Genomic DNA, 19,816 nt, shown 5'->3' with positions numbered 1-19,816 from the left:
AGCAAAAATGGATTTCAAAATAATTACATCAAACATCAAAAAAGCAAGCCCCCATTTTTCTGCACAGACAGCAGAAAAAGTAAGACGCCTTATTTAAATCTCTGGGAGATTCAATCTAATTTAATTCTCTCCTCTCTCTAAATAAACAGTTCTCGAACCTTTTCTCATCTGGGGGGAGAAGAGATGATAGAGGTAATCAATATTTCTAGCATTTTAATTAAAACCGTTAGTGGAATAAATCCATTTAATTATCAGTTAATGAAATACAAGGTCATTTACCTGACAGCAACTTTGAAGGTGGCTTACTGGTTGGAATGAGAACGCTGGTGAGATGTCAGAGGCGTTTAGCGGCTGCCAGGGCTCAAGTTAAGATTCTCCTCGCCGCGTTAACCCATCGACGTCCGTTTGATGCTCACGGGCCATTTACAACCCACAACTGCGCAGAGTTTGGGGTCAAGCTGGAGTTTGCTTTGAAAAAATATCACTCTGAAAGCGTTTGGTTAAGGCTTTATATTAATGTATGACCGGTGTTTGGATGGAAACCCTGGTTATCATGGTAAAGTTAAGGGTAAAAGTTGCTGCGGTTCATTCAATTTAAACCGTCTGACTTTGGAAAAGTGCAGTAGAGTGACACATGTGATATTACTTGAAAACTGATTCATAAATCTATAACATATCCAGATTTTGGCAGGTGTATGATGAAAACCCAGGGATATACATACAGGTAGCTAAAGATAAATGTACAATTTTACACATAATGCATCAACGAGTCAAAGTTCTTACATCATCATGAAAAACACGCACCTGTGAAACAAACGCAGGCTGTCAAACATCTACAAAGCTGATGATAGTGTTTACAGTATATTTTCATATCTGTACAGGTATGTTAGTTTTCAAAGCATCGGGTGATGGAGTGTCCTTATGGTCATCGAATGGAGCGCAGAATAACTCAAAACTACAAACACGCATGTGCTAGTGTGAGATTAGTTAAGTTTATGTTTGATTTACTTTTTCAGCTTTGGTTTAGACGGAAGGTTTAGTGTGTGAAATTTCGCTTTGGGGCTGATATTGTATGTGCGTGGAGGTGGCGCTGGGTCTGTGGTTTTGTGTGATGGAGTTTATTTCAAACGCGGTTCTCTGAGGCCGGGGGAACAATAGTCTCTCAGCAGCCGTTCCTTCACCATCTGGAACAAATACAACAAATAATAAATAGAGATACAATGGGGCAGAGAAATAGAATTTAAGATTGCCCGCAGCACTCACCTGAAATGTATATATAATGGCCTTGGGTATTTGTCATAGAGAATGGTTTCTGGAGTTTTGTCCTACTGTTAATGAAATAGTAAACTTGGCTCTGTACATTACGCTCTGGCTTTATGCATCCATCTCTGCAATTGCTTTCTTTGTCTTATTACTAAAATCAATTTCCTTTGGTGATTGCCAAGAAGAGCATTTAAAAGCACTTACTTCATGCCATGTTTTTCAACTCCATTCCCCACCTCTCTGCCTTTTAATGTTCGGTGACGGTCTTACAAACAAACAAATGCGCTGTGTGTATGCTGTTCTTGGAAAACGCTGGATGAATATTCTGGCTAGTCTGAAAGAATCAGTCATACTAAGGTCGTAAGTGACATTCGCAATCCTTTTTTCATCAAAGTGTCTAAATTTTGCTGCCACAAATGTCGGTAACACATTACAATAAGGTTGTATTTGTTAACATTCATTATTGCATTACCTTAAACACTTCTACAGCATTTATAGATCTTAGTTTATATTTATTTCAGCATTTACTAAAACCTTTCTTAAATCAAATGTTGTGACTGTTTATTTTTATTTACAACAACGTTTTTGTAAAGTGCTACCGGTTTAAACCACTGTAGTAAAAAACAACATTTTACATTAAATATTTTCTTTTTCTTTTCTCTATTGATAAAGTTCAAGGCCAATATTTTGAACAACATCCATATAGTGATTATTGTTAAAACATGTTTCTCCAGGCCAGTTTCTTCTGAATTTCTTTTTTCTAGATGTCTTTATTCTCTTAAATATGATTTTACTGTCTCACTGTATGCTGGGAATTTATAATCCCCCTCAAGCAGTCATGTTGAATTAACTTGTTTATATGAAGTAAACTCAACAGTAGGTCCGATACTCAACAATGTTAAGTTGACCAGTCAAACACTTGTTAAGTAAAGCTGACAGATCTATATTTTCAGTATAAATAACATTGTTAACTTACGTTAATTCAGTTACTTGCATTATTTATGTACTTTGAACAAGGATGGGTTCAGTAAAACTAACAGCAGCGACACTTCATTTTTAGAAACAATATTTTCATTTGAAATTTGGGAGAAATATTGTCTGTAGTTCACAGAATGAAACAAAAATGATCATTTTACCTTAATACATAACAGTAAAAACTGATTTGAAATGGTCTCTTAATTATTTTGTGGCTGTCTATTTATATATGTTTATATACATATTTATGTGACTCTGATTCACGTTTCCATCAATCCATCCATGTATGTACTGTAGGTTTTTGTATTATATATTATAAATGTAAATGTAATATAGTATATACCATATATATTGCCTCACATCATTGTCAGTAAGTCCTAAAGGGATAGTTTGTGTAAGAATCCTTAGATTTACAAACCAACATTGAACCCTGTATGGGATAATCTCTCTCTCTCTCTCTCTCTCTCTCTCTCTCTCTCTCTCTCTCTCTCGCTCGCTCGCTTGCTCTCTCTCTCTCTATATATATATATCTCTATCGCTATCCCCTATTTATTTTGGTTTGTACATAAAATTGGTTAAAGAAATGTATGTAAATAAAGTGTTTCTCTCTCTCTCTCTCTCTGTCTCTCTCTCTCTCTCTCTCTCTCTTTCTCTCTCTCTCTGTCTCTCTGTCTCTCTCTCTCTCTCTCTCTCTCTCTCTTGTTGTTTGTTTTTAATTATTATTTATTTTTTTATTTTTTATTATTATATCTATATATTTATATCTATATATTTTTGGTGTGTTTGTACTTTAACACAGTGAAAGAGTTGCAGTGTACTGAGTGGCCAGTAGAGTCTGATCTCTCCTCTAGATCTCAGTCTGATCTGGTGCCAGTTCGTGGTTTAATTTCAATATAATCCACTCTGACAAACAAACTGCTTTCATCTCACTCGCTCAAAAAACAGCTAATTTCTGCTCCCCAAACCTCAAAGAATCCACGTCAAGGTAGCTGCTCTACATTTCCTCAAATGAAGATCCGATTTTTTGTGTCACTTAATTATTTCCTAATTAGTTTGCATGTTAATTAAAATGGTGGCTAATGTTAATTACCTATATTAATGGATTCTCGTGTAACACCTGCCTGAAGCGCTTGGCTCAGTTTTCTAAATATCTTCATCTCATCCGTTTGACGCCCAATTGAAGTCGGGGGATTTTCAGGACGCACTGAAGTAGTCAAACCAAACGCGTTCTTTCTTCTTTTTCGGGTTTCAAAGCAGTGTTTGTAGGGAGGCATGACATATTTTGATTATATTTGTATTTATGAAAGTCTTTTATGTGTGATGTGTAATCTGTTAGACGGGTCATTTTATGAAACAGGTGTCCGTTTCTTGTTTCACATCCTTTTAGATATTTAATCCATTTCAGTGGCAGTAAATTACTTTTGGCATCTCAACTTTTTAATGCATGTTGGAATATATAATAAAGATGTTTGATATTGACTCTTAAATTTGACATTAAAAGCCTAAAGGTTGTGAATCATGAAATAGTAGAACTCAAGGTAAGCTCTTTATTATCCTTATACACAGATATGTAAATGAGGAACCCAAAAAACGCTACGATTTGTATAATGACCCAGATGTTGTCCTTTGTATGGAATCCCAGCATTATACATCTATTTCGTTCTTCCTCGAAACACCCGCTGTGTTTGTTTGGCATGCATTGCATTGCTAACCAAACCAAAACCATATTAAAGTGAAGATGGTCTCTATTAGATTGAAAATGACGATCAGCCGATCGATACGACCCCCCGTCTGACTAATCCATAATGCGAACATTGTTTCAGAACCCAGCGTGTCTTCCTGCCTGCGTCTGGAGGTGCTTACACTTCATGGAAGCAAGGATCAGCGATTAAATGTCACCTATCAGCAACAACATTAAATAAGAAGCAGCAATTTAGCTGCTAGCAATTGCTAATTTCACGCCCTGATAAATGTTGCAGGAGCTTTCAAAGTGACTGGGCTTTTTTGATAGGAAAGCCGGCATATGCGGATAAAGGTGCGAGGCCTTTCACTGGGACCAATGTGCACTTTCACATCAAGGTCAAAGGCATTGTTCTAAGTTGAATGTAAGTCATTTCTTTATTACCAATTAAACATTTATTTCGATGTCATCCGTTAGATTTAGAGTGAGGTCTTTTTTTAAGGAGATCTTTCATATGCGGTCAAAAGGAGCTTCGGTGGGTTTTTGTAAGTCCTGAAGACGAGCCGCCCATTAGCATTCCCATTCAACTACAAATCAATAGCTTCACTGGACTTGAATGTACAAGGAGTGTGTTTGTCGCCATCTTGGCTCAAAAAGAGAGTCCAGAGAGCAAATCAATGCCGATTGTTCCCATATTATTACACGGCTCGTTGGAATGCTTGATTCGGATTGACCAGTCGCGACATTTGCAAGTTAGTTATTCGCAGATAACAACCTCTCAAAACTGATAACACACAGTAACCCGGATGCAGCAAATCATTTTGACAGGAACAGTTCAATATTACGCAAAAATTCAATATAAATATGTCCTTTAATAACATATGACATAATTTTTTATAAATGATTAAACCAAATTGCCTGTTTGTGACGTTTGAACGTCGATTCTTAGCATGAAACCGAAAGCAAACGGCTTTTCCGCGCGGAAGGTCTGCATTCGGTAAAAAATGAGCTAATAAAAGGTTAGAAAATCACATATCATGTTCAGTTTTGTGGCAAGTAGCGTCATATCCTGATCACACTGTCGGGGCTTATTGCGATAACAGCCGGCTGATTGTACATTATCCCTTACTTAGAAAAGTTAAGGTATTGAAATAATCTTTTTAAGCTAACAGCCACAGTTCATCCCAAAATCCTTTTTATAAATGATGTATTGTTGTTAACTAACATGGTTAGCGGGATAGTTCACCCCAAAATAAAATGTGTCATCATTTGTTCACCCTCATGTCATTCAAAGTCTGTAGAACACAAAAGACGATATTTTGAGGAAAGTGATGTTTTGTGTATGACTTTCTTACTTGTAGACATTTTTACTGGAAAACAATCCTTCAAGTTCTTGAATCAAGATGCATTTTCTTGATGAGTAAAATAACCTAAGAAAATAAGTCTTGCTTTTAGTAAGACGGTGAATTTGTGCTTAAAAAAAGCAAAAAAATCTAATAATGGGGTTAGAAAAATTATTTTAAGTCTTAGTCTTTCATTTCAAGATTATTTTTCTAACCCCATTGGCAGATTTTTTTACCTTTATTTTTAATTCACTGAAAGTTTATATATTTGAATAAAAACAAGATTTATTTTCTTAGGTCAATTTGTTCATCAAGAAAATGCTTCTTGCTTCAAGAATGTTTGGACATTTTTACTTGAAAACAAGAAAAAAAGACTATTACGAAGAAAGTCACTTTCCTCAAAATATCTTCTTTGGTTTCCAATCTTCCATAAAACATTATAGTGTTACGCTTAAGAAAGAACATGTACAGGTTTGGAATGACATGAGGGTGTGTAAATGATGAAAATATATGGGTACCCTTTAAATAATGTTTACAAATAGAACCTTATTGTATGACAAAAGTATCCATTATAGTATTACATTGTTTGTGACACGTATTTTTATTTTTGCTTGCCTATTGTTGCCAATTTGAAGGAATCTTCAATTTTTCAGAATTTAGGTAGCTTTATCATGAGCAGCGTTTATTTAGTCAAATTATTCAAGTCCATTGGTTTTATCGATTTATTGCTCGTTGAAAATATGTTATCAAAACGTGATTCTGACATTTCCCCCCTTTAAGAAGACATTCAACATTTTCTGTATGTGCATAGATCTGAAGTTTAAGAATCTTTATTGTTGAACGTAACATGTTGCAAACCTCTTGTGTTCTCCTGATAAAGCACGACCAATCTATCTCGGCCCTATTTCATTGGCAGCGTAGATAGCCGTAGAAATATGGCGTCCGGTTTTATATTGCATACATAATCAAATTTATTTGACCAAACAGCTGGAAATGAATGCGCCCATATCAGCAGCTGGTTAGCTGCAAAATCCAGATAAGCGCGCGCGAACGTGAGGAACTTCTGTCTTACAACACTATAATAATCGCCATTATTTTCAGCTATAAAGTCATGTGATTCACGTACGTAGGCCTCACCAAGCATTAAATCCAGTCTTTATGACTAGTGATTTGAAAGTAATAGTTTCCAAATGAGTTTCATGCCTTCAACGGCCCCTCTGAGGACCGCTGTCCTCAAACTTAATCTCCCCTCGTAACTTTCCAAGGAGCGAGACTCAAAAACCCTTCTCCGGTAGAACGGTGGGGCAAATACTTTTTCTCGCTTGTGAAACTGGGTACATCGGAATGAATTACACCCCTGAAATGACAAGTGGGAGATTTTGTTTTCCTTTCACAGAAAACGAGCGCCTTTCCCAGCCGCGTGAAGGTGAAGCTCAAGCGGGCGCATTTGTACATTTGTACATTTGTGAGCTGCTTTGAAAGAACCTGTGGCCGTTTACGACTGCCGCCTCAACTCCACGCGACTCCCGGTTGAATTTATTTTCCAAGCCTGCCCGCCCGGCTCCGATACAGCCTCTGAACATCAGGACCGACCTGATGGGAGACGTTTCAAACAGTTCGGTGTATGTTGTGGTTGTTTTGAACAAGGGTTGCGGGGGGGACACGGCGGCGAAAGACTTCCCACGGTTTCCAATCTTGCCGTGGCGCGCCTCGCATTTAGAGCAGGCGATAAAGAAATGAGGGAAGCCGGCGGTTTGTCACATTGCTTAAATATAGAATTTAGAAGGCCTCTGTCCAGCAATGCACTAAAGTTTTTTTCCAAACTGTCCTTCTGGAGTCACATTTTTCTCTCCGTTAGTTGATATCGTCCCCCAGCTGCTTTTAATGCGACCGTCGCGTTTGTGCTGCTACCACAATAATCTCTCTCTCCTTTTCACTCTTTTTTTATTGCAATGAAGCATCAAAAGAATGTTTCCCAATTTGGTTTGGATTATATTTGATCCCGATGATTTTTGTCCCTTTTGTTGAATGTGAAACACGTGTGCTTCAAAGTTCAATTGTGTTTATTTTTTTCCAGCGCAGTAGATTTTTTGCGTTCGGTCCTGTCAAGCTCACAAAGAAGAATTTGCAAATCATCCCTTGCCCTGATGGGGCCTTGAATACTTTACTATCATTAATGTTTTTTTCTCATTACTGTTTCTCTTTGGTACAACACTGATTTAAAAATAGAAGCATGTTAGTGGTGTTTGCCAAGGCGAGCATCACTGTTGTTTTTGCTCATACACATGGTTTGGGATTTCAAGTTTCAAGTTTACGTATTAATCTTTGACGTATGCAACCTCAGGACGTGTGACTTGAGGACATATTACCTTTATAGTTAATGTATTACAGTTCTTTTCAGTGATTTATTGTTATTTTTAACTTGCTTTCATTTTACTGTTTTGTTTATTTTAATTTATTTTATTTATTTCATAATGTCACTAAAAAAGATGAATTAATTTGAATGTTTTTGTTTTCATATTTTGCCATGACATAAGCTTATTTCATTCGCAACCTTTTTTATTTCTGTTTTAGTTTTCAACTGATAGTTAGGCCAATATTTTATCCCATTAAAATAAACAGAAATGTCGTAATACGTTTAGCTTAGTAATATTTTTTTCACTTGCGGTCGATACAAATCTGTTATTGTGGTCTGTTTCCGAAAATCTTTGTTTTCAGAGTTGTACACTTTTCATTTCTCCTTCACATCTCTGAGGTTAGCGGTTCGAAACACAGTAAAGATATGGTCTCCAAGCCATCATTAAGTTGAAACAATGTTTGTGAATTGTTCATGATGCAGTATTTTCAATGCGAGTGTAGTGGTGTGTGTTATACATTTACATTAAGTCCTTTAGCAGACGCTTTTATCCAAAGCGTCTTACGAAGAGTTCGGTGAGCAATGTGTCATATAAAGAGCAATAATACAATAGGTGCTAATACAAAGTTACTAGTACATGTTATATATGTACACAAGACTTCAGTTTCAGTTTCTGATTGACACTTGAAACACATGATACGTCCCTGAAGATGTGAAACTGGTAATTTCCAAGGGCCATTAATAGTGCAGACATGTAAACTAAAGGGCCCAAAATGTCTCGATTCAGCAGATTTTACCGACATCTGAGCGTTCTTCTCACTCTGGGGACAAGAGTACGTTTTCATCAAATAACTGAATTTATATCGATTCCTGCCATATTAGCAGTTTAAAGCTCCTGACGGCTCGAGAGGTTTCTGAATGATTCTGTTTGAAATAAGAATGCAGAATATTCAGACGCAAATCCCTCTGTCTGCATATCTGAATAAGGATAGATTTAAATAGACCCTGCGTCCGTTCAAGGGGTTATTTACCACGTCTGCAGGAGGTTGCGTGTTCTCGGAGAGAGGTCACATGGGAAGCCACGATTGGTTGTTAGCGCAGTGGGTGACGTGCTCTTCTCCGTTCACATGTAGAACGCTTTGTAAGAAAATTAATTAAAGCACGCCTCGCTTTTAAGTCATAGACTTACATGTGTTTTTGTGGGGGTTGACATTGTGTGTTTTGAGATTATGAAAGCTTAGTTTTTATCTCCGAGTGATTGAACGGCATTGTGGGTAAACACCGAGTGCAGTGTGACACAAGGAGACGAATACTCGTCGATAGCCCGATTTCAAGGCCTGGATGTTTGACGTAGGATATTGAAGAATTTCACATTCACCCGCATCTTCCACCATATGCATTTATAGATTTCACACATTTCGATTCTGATTTTTAATACTGAAGGGTGATTCTAGTCGGTTTTACAGCGGGAGGTGTGTAGATCAATGCGAACGTTTCTTACCCGTGCAAAACACAAGAGATGAAAATCACAGCGACGTCCTCAATGCAAAACCGAAGCTCCGCGCTGGGCCGAACTGTCCTCACGCTCAAGGTGGCACGCATAAATTGCTTTTGTCGGAGGTGGGCATCGGTTATTATCGTGTGTGTGTAAGCCGCTCCGCCGGGATGGAGTAATTAGGATCCTGACATGGCATGGGCGCGCGAGCTGAGCGAATAAAAAATGAAGGCAAATGAAAGCAAATTCCTCTGAGGAGGGAGACGAGAACTCGCCCCACTCGCGCCGCTAATTTTCTAGTGCTCCTAGTTAGATTCATTTCATTTTTCCCAAATGAGCAAAGCGCCCGAGCCCGGCGTTTGATAGCCGCCCAATAAATGGAATGAAAGAGCGACACATCTTTCTGTTGATTCGCTTGTTTATTATCAAGGGTAGCTTTGATTGAGGAGCGGTTTGCATTCATGGAAACGTCTGACCTTTCTAGAGGCATCTGCCGAGCAGGCGGCGGAGAACGCACGACCGGCGCGCTTCATAAAGCGTTGAGAAATGAGCGAAAAATCAAAGCCGTCTGTTGGAGATTTTATTGGCTTTGCCTCTCGCCGCCTCGTGTTTTGCACAATAACTGATCTCAGTCGAGCCAATGTAGCCAATTTTCTCAAGCACCGAGCAGAAATGCATATTTTTTGCCATCTGATTGGAAAAAGTGCTTCCTGATCACTTCTCAAAACAAACACAACACTCTCTGAAATGCAGAGACGCCAGTTTGAAGCGTCTCTTTATTGCGCTCGTATTGATTAAACGGCTTGACACTGTCCAATTGTGAAGTGGTTTAATAGTTTGCCGAGTTCTGATTTATTTTTAATAGTTTTTGAAGTCGGATCAATGATGTTGAGGTTATTGTTTTTGTAGATGGTGCTGCAGTAATATCTTCTGTAACGTTTTGACTTTGTCTTGATGTTTTCTTCTTTTGTCAACAGGTAGAGGTCCAACAAAGTCATCGAGAGGCCCAGAAAGATGTTCTGGATCAGATGAAAATGAAACTGAAGAGTCAACAGTACAGCCCTTACAGCGGAAGTATTGACTTCACCCTAATGTCCAAATCTAACAGGTACAGTGAGAAATTCACGGGAATTTCATTAATCGAAAATGTTGCGGCAAATGTAACTTTAAATGTAAAATCTGTTTATGTAAAAATATATAAATTAATGTTCAACAAAAGTACAAAATCTATTCCATTTAGCATCACAATATGCAGTGGAAACACCTTAAAATGAGCTTTTTTTTGTTAACATTAGTTTGTGTTAACAATACTTATACTGCAACATATTTAAAATCAGTTGTTGTAACTGTTAACCGAACAAACAATGAAAAGTTGTATTGGTATAAATTAACATTGACAGAGATTAAAAAATATTACATACAGTAACTAAAAACTCAAATATAATTTTCATTGTTTGTTCATGTAAGATAACGTATTAACCAACGTTAATGTATGAAACTATATTGTAAAGTGTTCTAGTGTTATTTAAAAATGAATTGTTTTATGTATTTCACATTAAATTGTTGATATTTGTAAATATATTTTTTATTCCATTTTAATTTTGTTGTTTAAATTGTCATGGTAGCTGCAACTTATAAAAATATCCATTATGTGGATAATGACCAACTACTGTACATGACGGCATGTTGATGCCCTTTTTGAGCCGACTGAGTCTGAGACAGTACATGCAAAGTACATTTTTGTTTTTAGACTTGGTCATTTTGTTGTCACGCATCTTGCTCATTTATCCACCGGCCTATTTCAGGGACTTGCTATAACCTTTCTCTAATGCTCTCTAATGCAGGTCTTTCTGTAACCTCGTAAAGAACCCATTATTGTTTTTCCCTTTTCTAAAATGACTCCTCTCTTCCTCTCCGAGAGCCATTTGTTCTCTCTCTCTCTCCTGAGTCCCGAGTGTTAACCATAGAGTCCAAGCCGGACTGCTCGCCTTGGCTTTGAACCAAACATCGTTTTAATCCTTTTAAGCTTCTCGTTGTAATGATTTATTTTGCGGTAAAAAACCCATAATGATCCTTTGAATTTTAATGATGGGCTGCCTGCTCAAGGATTCATTGTTTTGACTCTTTGGCCCTTACCTTTGCATGGAAACATGTCTTAAGGGAAAAGCTGTCGAATCGGATGGCTTTCGGTGCGTCTCTACCTCATCAAGGGTTGACGGCCCACCGACGCTGCTCCCAGGTACCCGATACAGACGGGGCGCCTGCCATTCAGTTATCACAAACCCTCTGCAAGACGAGATGAGAAACATAACAGACAGCGATTCAAAGGAGATGTTAAGTCTCCTGCATTAGGCGCCAGGGATTAGCACTATAAATTAAAGAGCTCTTTCTATAAAACTGTCACTTTATATGAGATGTGAGGGGTGTCAATATAACTGGCCAACCTTTCCCGGTGAGGCTCGGGGGTGAAGTGTGATGAATTGAAATACCTCCCCCTGTTAGGAGGGTGGCGGCGACGGGGTGCGTTGGCCGGGTGTGGATGTTAAATGGATTTGAAAAGACGGCAAGATGGAGAGGTGTCCATTTCTGTCTGGCAGGGGTGTCAGTCCGGTGTTGATCTGGTTGAGTTGATATTAGGCGGCTAACATGGAATGCATGTTGACAAACCGCTCTCTGCAGGTGAGAGAACCTCACGAGACCTGTCCATCCTCACTGAAGTGTACTTTAGTGTTTACTATAGTAAACTGTAGTCAATTGTTATGTACTGTAGGAAAGAATTTTTTTATATGTATACTACAGGTATTTACTATAGTAAATTAATAAACTGCATATAAAAAACTGTCCTATACTATTTATTATATTTACTATAATACGCTTCAATAATATTTCAACTGAATAAATTGTATTATACCGTAGGATATTGTAGAAATTATGACATTTTGAAAATGTATACTATATGATTCTGTGGTATTTACTATAGTAAATTAATAAACTGTAGTTTACCATTTATCATATTTTACTATAATACGCTTCAATAATACCTAAACTGTAGTAAACTGTAATATACTGTAGGATATTGTAGAAATTATTACATTTTGTAAATGTACACTAGAATTCTGTGGTATTTTTACCATAGTAAATTAATAAACTGTAGTATACCATTTAAAATATTTACTATAGTACGTTTCAAAAATACCGTACTATGTAAGAATTTTACTATTAAATAAACTGTAACGTTCAATGTTATGTTATGGATATTTACTAAAGTAAATACCAATACAGCAATCATAAATACAGTAATGAAAACAAAAGGAGAATGATTATTGCATTAGACAATAATAAACATATGTTGGGACTGTCATTGTTGGGATCGACTGTACGTGGAATTGAACATCAGGTAAAAGATTCACTCTACTGTGCTGACATCCCAAAACAAGCCGGAGAAAATGATGCTGACAGACCGAAATCCCACGATGCACGTCTGCTAAATGGATCTCACATTTTTTCTCTCGCATGTTTTCCGCTATTTGTCGTTAATGTTGTTTGGAAGCCCTGAGAGCTTGTTTTACAAGCATTTAGATTTATGCTACTGAGGGGGGTAAAACAAGTATGAGAAACAATACAGTATGCAAGAATACAGAAACATGTGTGTCTGTTTAACTGGCAAACAGCATATTGAGTTTTAATATCAATCGGAGAGCGAGCGCCTAAGGGAGTTTTCACACTTATTCTGCGCACATCCGACTGTTTCTAATTTGCTGCCTTCGCCGTTTTGTCCTGATCTATGTCTCGTGTACAAACACAGATAAAATTTTCACAAATTCCCCCACGTCGTTTTGTTTAATCAGCGCCTGCTTGGAAATGCAAATTTGCATGGAAATGCTAACCGCTCATACTAGCATTCTATACCCCTTTCCTCTTTCCTTTGTGCCTGATCTGAATGGAAATCAAATGTCGATTTTTCTTCCGCACTTTTTTTCATCGTTGTTTGCGTAAGTTCATTCTGCGCTTTCTCAGTCATTCGCAAACGTAAGAAAGGAAAATGGTGCTAGTTTGACACATCTGTCAGGGTGCTCGTCCGTTGCACTCCTACAAAACGATTCTCAGGCGAATGTTTATAAACATGCTGCCGTCCTGCCGAGGCGAAACTCTAAACAGACTCTTGATATGTTTGTGCATGTGTACTGAATGTGCATCTGTGCTTGTTTTAGCTGTTATAAACATACGCACGTTCGATAAATCCTCGTACCGTTTACGATATTTGATGGCATTGCACCACAGAGCTGACGGCAGGTTTGAGGAACGAGGGGGTGAAGTCATGTTTAATTAAGATGTTCAGTTTCACGAGCTGTCACTCACATTGCGGGTTAAAGATCCCTCGTGCTCTCCGACTCTTTTCACACTTCACGTACCCACAACGCACTGCGCCTCGGTGCACCACCGCTAACAGGCTAGTGTAATTACCCCAACTTGTCAAATATTCACCCGGTGAAATATGTCCGTACGCAGCCTCTCTTGACCTCGCAGACTGGATAAGATTTCTCCGTTGAAGATATTCTTATATATGCTTTTTAAAAATGTTCTCCTTTCATCCAGCCTATCAGAGTTTGAGGCCGAGTACCAGGAGCTCTGGGATTGGCTGATGGACATGGAATCCATAGTGACTGACAGCCACGATCTGATGATGTCAGAGGAGCAGCAGCTTCATTTGTATAAAGTAAGTGGGTCTTAAAGTTGTGTGCTTAAAGGTTGCGAGACATAAACGAACGTTACTGCGCGTGCACGCTTTTATTGCCCAGACTTAACCTATACATTCACAAAGAATGGAGTTCCTGTAGATTCTTTCTAAAAACAAGCAAAATTTTAAAAAGTAAATAACACTAGCTAGGAAGTTGAAAGAATGTCTTGGCAGTATTATTTGGGATTACCTGTATAAGAAACGTTACTTGGCTAAACTTAAACAAATTGAACAATTCAACAAATTTGCGTATGATAAAATTGACATTAAATAAAATGTATTTAATATGATTATTACACAATCAAATATTAATATAAATTGATGAAAATATAAATAGTTATATTATTAGTAGCCAAACCCGTAAATAGAGACCGGAAGTTAACTTCAGGCCAGGCGAAAGTTTTGGTTTTTAAATTACGTCGAAGATCTAAAAAATAAAACTAAGAGAATCCACGTCAATCATATCAGTGTTGCTTTCTTTTTTTTACTTGGAAACATAGTGCACAATGGTGAATTTTAAATGGTAAGATTTCTCAAATGACTCGTGACTTTCAATCCCTTTATACCGGTTTAGCCGATCTCGGTTGAATATTACATTAAAGCCGTCTAGATTAGATCATTGTCTTTCATTTCAATCTCTTTGTCCTTTCCTAGAGCTCGGCCGTCATTTTAACACGTTTCAGTAAAAGTTGGCTTTTGAGAAATGAGAGCGAGGAAAAATAAAGTAGAGGGAGTGCGGCGGAGAGATAATACTTCACCCTGTTTACAGTCCATGAATTTTTATTAGTCTCAGATAAAGCGGCCTGTATTGTGTTAGGTCAATACGTGTGTTCATGATTAAAACAAACCGATTTCGGCCTTCGGTATTGATCGCGTGCCCACCTTCGCTAATAAATATGTACTGGGCTTCTATGTTAGTTATCTGGGGTTTTTTTGCGAGGTTTGCCGCATTATCAGGACTGTACGTTGGATTGATCTGGAGAGAGGTTCGTGTGTATACCGGGGCGGGTTATCGCGGGTGAAGCATAAAGCCGTGAGGCATAGAGCGTAAATCAGCCTCATTTAGGCGTTCTTTATCGAACTGAATCCGACACTCTTCATCCTCCAATTGCTCCGAGCATATGGCATATTTCAAAAGAACAGATTGTGAATCATAAAGAAATGAAATTAATATCCAGCCCCCACCCACCCCGCCTGGTACTGAAAACAGCCCCCTAATGATGAGAGAAATGGCAGTGAGTTAGCGCCAGCCCTCCCCTCCTCTAAACCTGCGGAGGTCACGCTCAAGGTCAGAACTAATCTTCCCTCTCATCGACACGCTGACCCCCGACATTAGTCATATCTTACAGTAAGAGAACTGAGGAAATATCTGACGGTTTTCAGCGTCTTTAGCTGGCCGAAGATAGACGTTTGGTTTCAGTGTGCTGGTGTGCAGATCTTCAATGCAGTTATCACTTTAGATAAAAGAAAAATAGATAAATGCAAGCTGTAGTCACAGAAATATTCTATTTCTTGTCATTGTTGTTGAATATTTGTGTCAAGCATCCCTCAGATGTTGGCTTGTTAGCAGTTCATGCATGGAAAGCATCATTGTGTTTGCAAACGTCTCATTCTGAGCACCTTCGTCACACACCGACATGCCAAACACATCTCGGTCTAATCTAACAAATGTTTGCGTTTGTTCATTCAGCGAAAGATAGTCGCACCTCTCAGCTTTATGAGGTATGAGCTTCATGCATGTGAAATCAAAAGTGTATGATGCCGGCAAAGATTTTCCCCATGTGACCCTGTTTGTTGAGCTTTGTGATCTGTCAAAACTTCATTTGCTGTTTGCAGTCGCAGATCTTTAAACTTGATCTTGTTGTGTTTTGATTGCAAAAAAGTCCCACCGAGCTGGTTTATTTCACAAGAATGCATTCAATACAATAAAATTAAGCAAAAAAAATCAAGCCTATTTGCATTAAGGGTTTTACTGTTGTAATGTTTCTAAATATTTCACTTGTTTATATACTGTACAATACTGTTATTTATTCTCAAAGGAGACTCTCCAATCCAAAAAACAACTTTACTTGCCAGAATTTATTTTTGGGGAAAATTTACACTACCGGTCAAACGTTTTTTAACACTTGAGCAAAATGATTGTTATTATATTAAAACGTTTTTTATCTGAAGGTGTACGCTTAAATATCTTAAATTAGTTTTATAGACAGAAATTACATTTTATTTAATAAAAAATGACTTTGAAATGGATGGCTTTGACTAAATAATGAAAAAAGGGCAGCCAAGAGCACAGAATATATGGGAACTCCTATAAAATTGTATAAAAAGCATCTTGTTGGTACTTGAACGACAAGAGAAAATTTCTCCAAATTTTAGGCAAAGGGTGACTACATTGAAGATTCCATTTAAATTTGATTTTATTGTAAAACGTAGTCCATATAATTCACTTTGTGTTATTCTACAGTTTTGATGATCTTACTATTTTTCTACAATATGGAAAAAATATCAGTGTTCAAAACTTTTTGACCGGTAGTGTATTTAAACACAATAAAATTGAATTATTCTAGTTGTTTTTTTCCCTGTGTAGCCTATAGTTATGTAAGTTCTCCACAACTGAAATGTATTATTGTCATTATTTTATTATTATTTGTCAATATATTAAAAAACAGGAAAACAGTTTATTTAAGTTTGGTATTTCTGTTCGAAATACTGTAACTCTGTATGTGTTTCACAAAAGAAAGAGATGAGTTTGGTACCATGTGATTAAAAGGTTTCGCCTCTAAATGGTCTTTCATATACACTTAGTATTAGGGGTGTAACGGTTCTCGGTAAAAAATCCATGAAAAAAAATTTTTTACTTGTAGGTTGATTATTCAATGTTATTTTTATTTGTCAGTAGTCCCTTTTCTCTGAACATAGCACGAACCGAAACTGTGACTCTTAAACCGCGACACAAACCTCGAGTCATTTGAACCGTTACACCCCATCTTATATTTGATTTTGGTATAAAACATGACTCGTGCTTGTTCTGACAGCTTCGTCCAAACACAGCTGGATTTCTATTGCCATGAAAGGTCAGGAATCCTCGTTTTTTGTTGTTCCTTTGTCATGGAGCACACAAATGTTTTCAGACTCTTTTACGTGTGTCAGGAGTGGAAAGGGAGTGGAACAGACGTGTGTGTGTGTGTGTGATTTGGTGGAGCGACAGAAGCTGTGTGTGAGTGTGACACATTGCTGCTTTATGGTGCCGGAGCAGGTGGTATTTAATGGGAATCACAACATCACAGCACCTTTTCCTGCCTCTCTCTCTCTCTGTCTCTCTCCATCTCTCTTTTACCTTCCATCTCGTTGTTTGTGTCTTCCTTTTCAAAATAATTCCCCTGCACAGTTTAATACTCTGTTTCAAAACCTAGTGAGGTTGTTTTTGTTGTCTGCTTACGTAGTAGCCTTAATGTCCTAAGCAAACCAAAATCACAGTATGTGAAATTCACTTTGTAAGTTGAATAGATGATGTCTTAAAAAACAACTCAAGTCACCTTCATCTACAATACATCTGTATATTCCAAACAATTGTGATTTCATAAAGTGCTGTCTAAGTTTTGGAACACAGCTAAGTTAACACACAAACACACAAACGACTTTTTTCCCCATCTTAGTGCTCTTTCCCCATCTTAGTGCTCTTTCCCCATCTTAGTGCTCTTTCCCCATCTTAGTGCTCTTTCCCCATCTTAGGACTCTTTCCCCATCTTAGTGCTCTTTTCCCATCTTAGGACTCTTCCCCATCTTAGGGCTCTTTCCTCATCTTAGGACTCTTTCCCCATCTTAGTGCTCTTTCCCCATCTTAGTGCTCTTTCCCCATCTTAGGGGTCTTTCCCCATCTTAGGACTCTTTCCCCATCTTAGTGCTCTTTTCCCATCTTAGGACTCTTCCCCATCTTAGGGCTCTTTCCTCATCTTAGGACTCTTTCCCCATCTTAGTGCTCTTTCCCCATCTTAGTGCTCTTTCCCCATCTTAGGGGTCTTTCCCCATCTTAGGACTCTTTCCCCATCTTAGTGCTCTTTCCCCATCTTAGTGCTCTTTCCCCATCTTAGGGCTCTTTCCTCATCTTAGGGGTCTTTCCCCATCTTAGGACTCTTCCCCATCTTAGGACTCTTTCCCCATCTTAGTGCTCTTTCCCCATCTTAGGACTCTTTCCCCATCTTAGGGGTCTTTCCCCATCTTAGGACTCTTCCCCATCTTAGGGCTCTTTCCTCATCTTAGGACTCTTTCCCCATCATAGTGCTCTTTCCCATCTTAGGACTCTTCCCCATCTTAGTGCTCTTTCCCCATCTTAGGACTCTTTCCCCATCTTAGGGGTCTTTCCCCATCTTAGGACTCTTCCCCATCTTAGGGCTCTTTCCTCATCTTAGGACTCTTTCCCCATCTTAGGGGTCTTTCCCCATCTTAGGGGTCTTTCCCCATCTTAGGGCTCTTTCCCCATCTTAGGGCTCTTTCCAAAAGCTGAATATTGTGCAGATACTCTTTGGTGCACCTGCACGCGTCATTACCCTCGGACACACATTCACGGCGGTCTCATACAGCACTAAACACACGCACATATACACTGTCAATGGCCTCAGTAAGTATGTGCTAATGTAGGTAATCACTAATGGACACTTTCTGAGTTTGATTGCATTGTTTGTTTATCTTGTACTGTTCCATTACGCCCGTGCTCTTGTGTCTCTACTGGGCCGGTATGCTTTCTATAGGGTAAATAAATTCCTCCGTCTCCGGCTTACTTCGTCTGGAAAGTTTCTGAATGGAAGCGTTTAATGCTTTAGTGTCTCTTCTGGTCTCCAAAGCAACCGTGTCACTTTCTAAAGTAAATAGGTTTTTGGTCATCTCAGGACTTGTGCTGTACACTGTGGCCAGGAGCGATGCAACAATATTAATAATCATTTGCAGCGAGTGTAGACGGCGTATCATTTATACTACATTAAAGTATTGCTATGTCAAAAAAACTTGTGTAAAGGAAAGTGTTTGTGGAGAGAGAGGGCTTGTGAGCTTATAGCAGATTTGAGAAGTTTCTTTCTTTTTCTTTTTTCTTTCTGTTTCATTCGTTCTCTCTCTGTCATTTGTCTGTATTCTTTCTTTGTTTCCTTTCATCTTTCTGTTAATCTTTGCCCTGTCTCGCGTTCCTATTTCTTGTTTTCTTTTATCTTTTATTTAATCTTTGTTTCTTTCTTTGTCTTTCAAGAGGTTGTAAACAACAGAATTTTATGTGGGATATATTATTATTACATTTCTATTACATTTCTATTAGTAGGAGCCTAAAAGGAATAAAATTGAGCAAATGTTATGGAAAAGTGTCACTGAATGTTTTAAACTCTAGTAAAATACAATTTTGGTTACATTTTATAAAATTGTGGAAGATTTGTCTATTTCTGAATTAATTTTTAAATAATTATTTTCAAAATAAATGTTCTTTCTTCCTTTCCATTCATCCTCTTGTTTTTTCTTTCAACTTCATAATTTCTCTGTCTATCGTTTGTCTGTAATCTTTCATCTTTCCTCCCATTGTTTTCTTTAATCTTTCTCTTCATCTTTGCTCTTTATTCTCTGTCTCTTTAAATTTTTCTCTTTAGCTCTATAATTTTCTTTCTTTCTTTCTTTCCATCTTTCTCTCTCTCTTCCTTTCTTATGTTTTACTTCCCTGCATCCATCCTTATTTCTAAGCTTTCTTTCTTCCATCCTTTCTTTCTTTCTTCCTTCCTACCTAATTTTCCTCCATCCTTTCGTACCGCATACATCCCTGTACTCTATGTGTATGTGTGTATACACCAGATGGCTGCTCACGATCCGTTGCGTACAAGCATTAAAAAAGCGAGATATATTCCACAGAGGAGAGATGCAACAAGCCTGTGAGAGTTTGCCCCTGGTCAAAGTGCTGTTCCAAGATCAGTCGTGACCGTCGCATTCCCTCGGC

The 19,816-nt window shown here is 38.0% G+C and overlaps 1 protein-coding gene across 1 annotated transcript in view; it reads left to right on the top strand.

Moving 5' to 3' along the window:
* akap6 (A kinase (PRKA) anchor protein 6) overlaps positions 1-19,816 on the top strand; it is a 121,803-nt gene that overhangs the window by 68,888 nt on the left and 33,099 nt on the right. The window contains exons 8-9 of the mRNA XM_079457969.1: positions 10,091-10,221; positions 13,710-13,830. Of these exons, the coding sequence (XP_079314095.1) occupies positions 10,091-10,221; positions 13,710-13,830 (252 nt within the window). The remainder of the gene's footprint in view (positions 1-10,090; positions 10,222-13,709; positions 13,831-19,816) is intronic.

This window comes from Barbatula barbatula (genome assembly GCF_947034865.1).
Source record: "Barbatula barbatula genome assembly, chromosome: 6".
Classification (NCBI taxonomy): domain Eukaryota; kingdom Metazoa; phylum Chordata; class Actinopteri; order Cypriniformes; family Nemacheilidae; genus Barbatula; species Barbatula barbatula.
The sequence above is the reverse complement of the archived record's forward strand: the minus strand, read 5'-3'. Positions and strand labels throughout refer to the sequence as shown.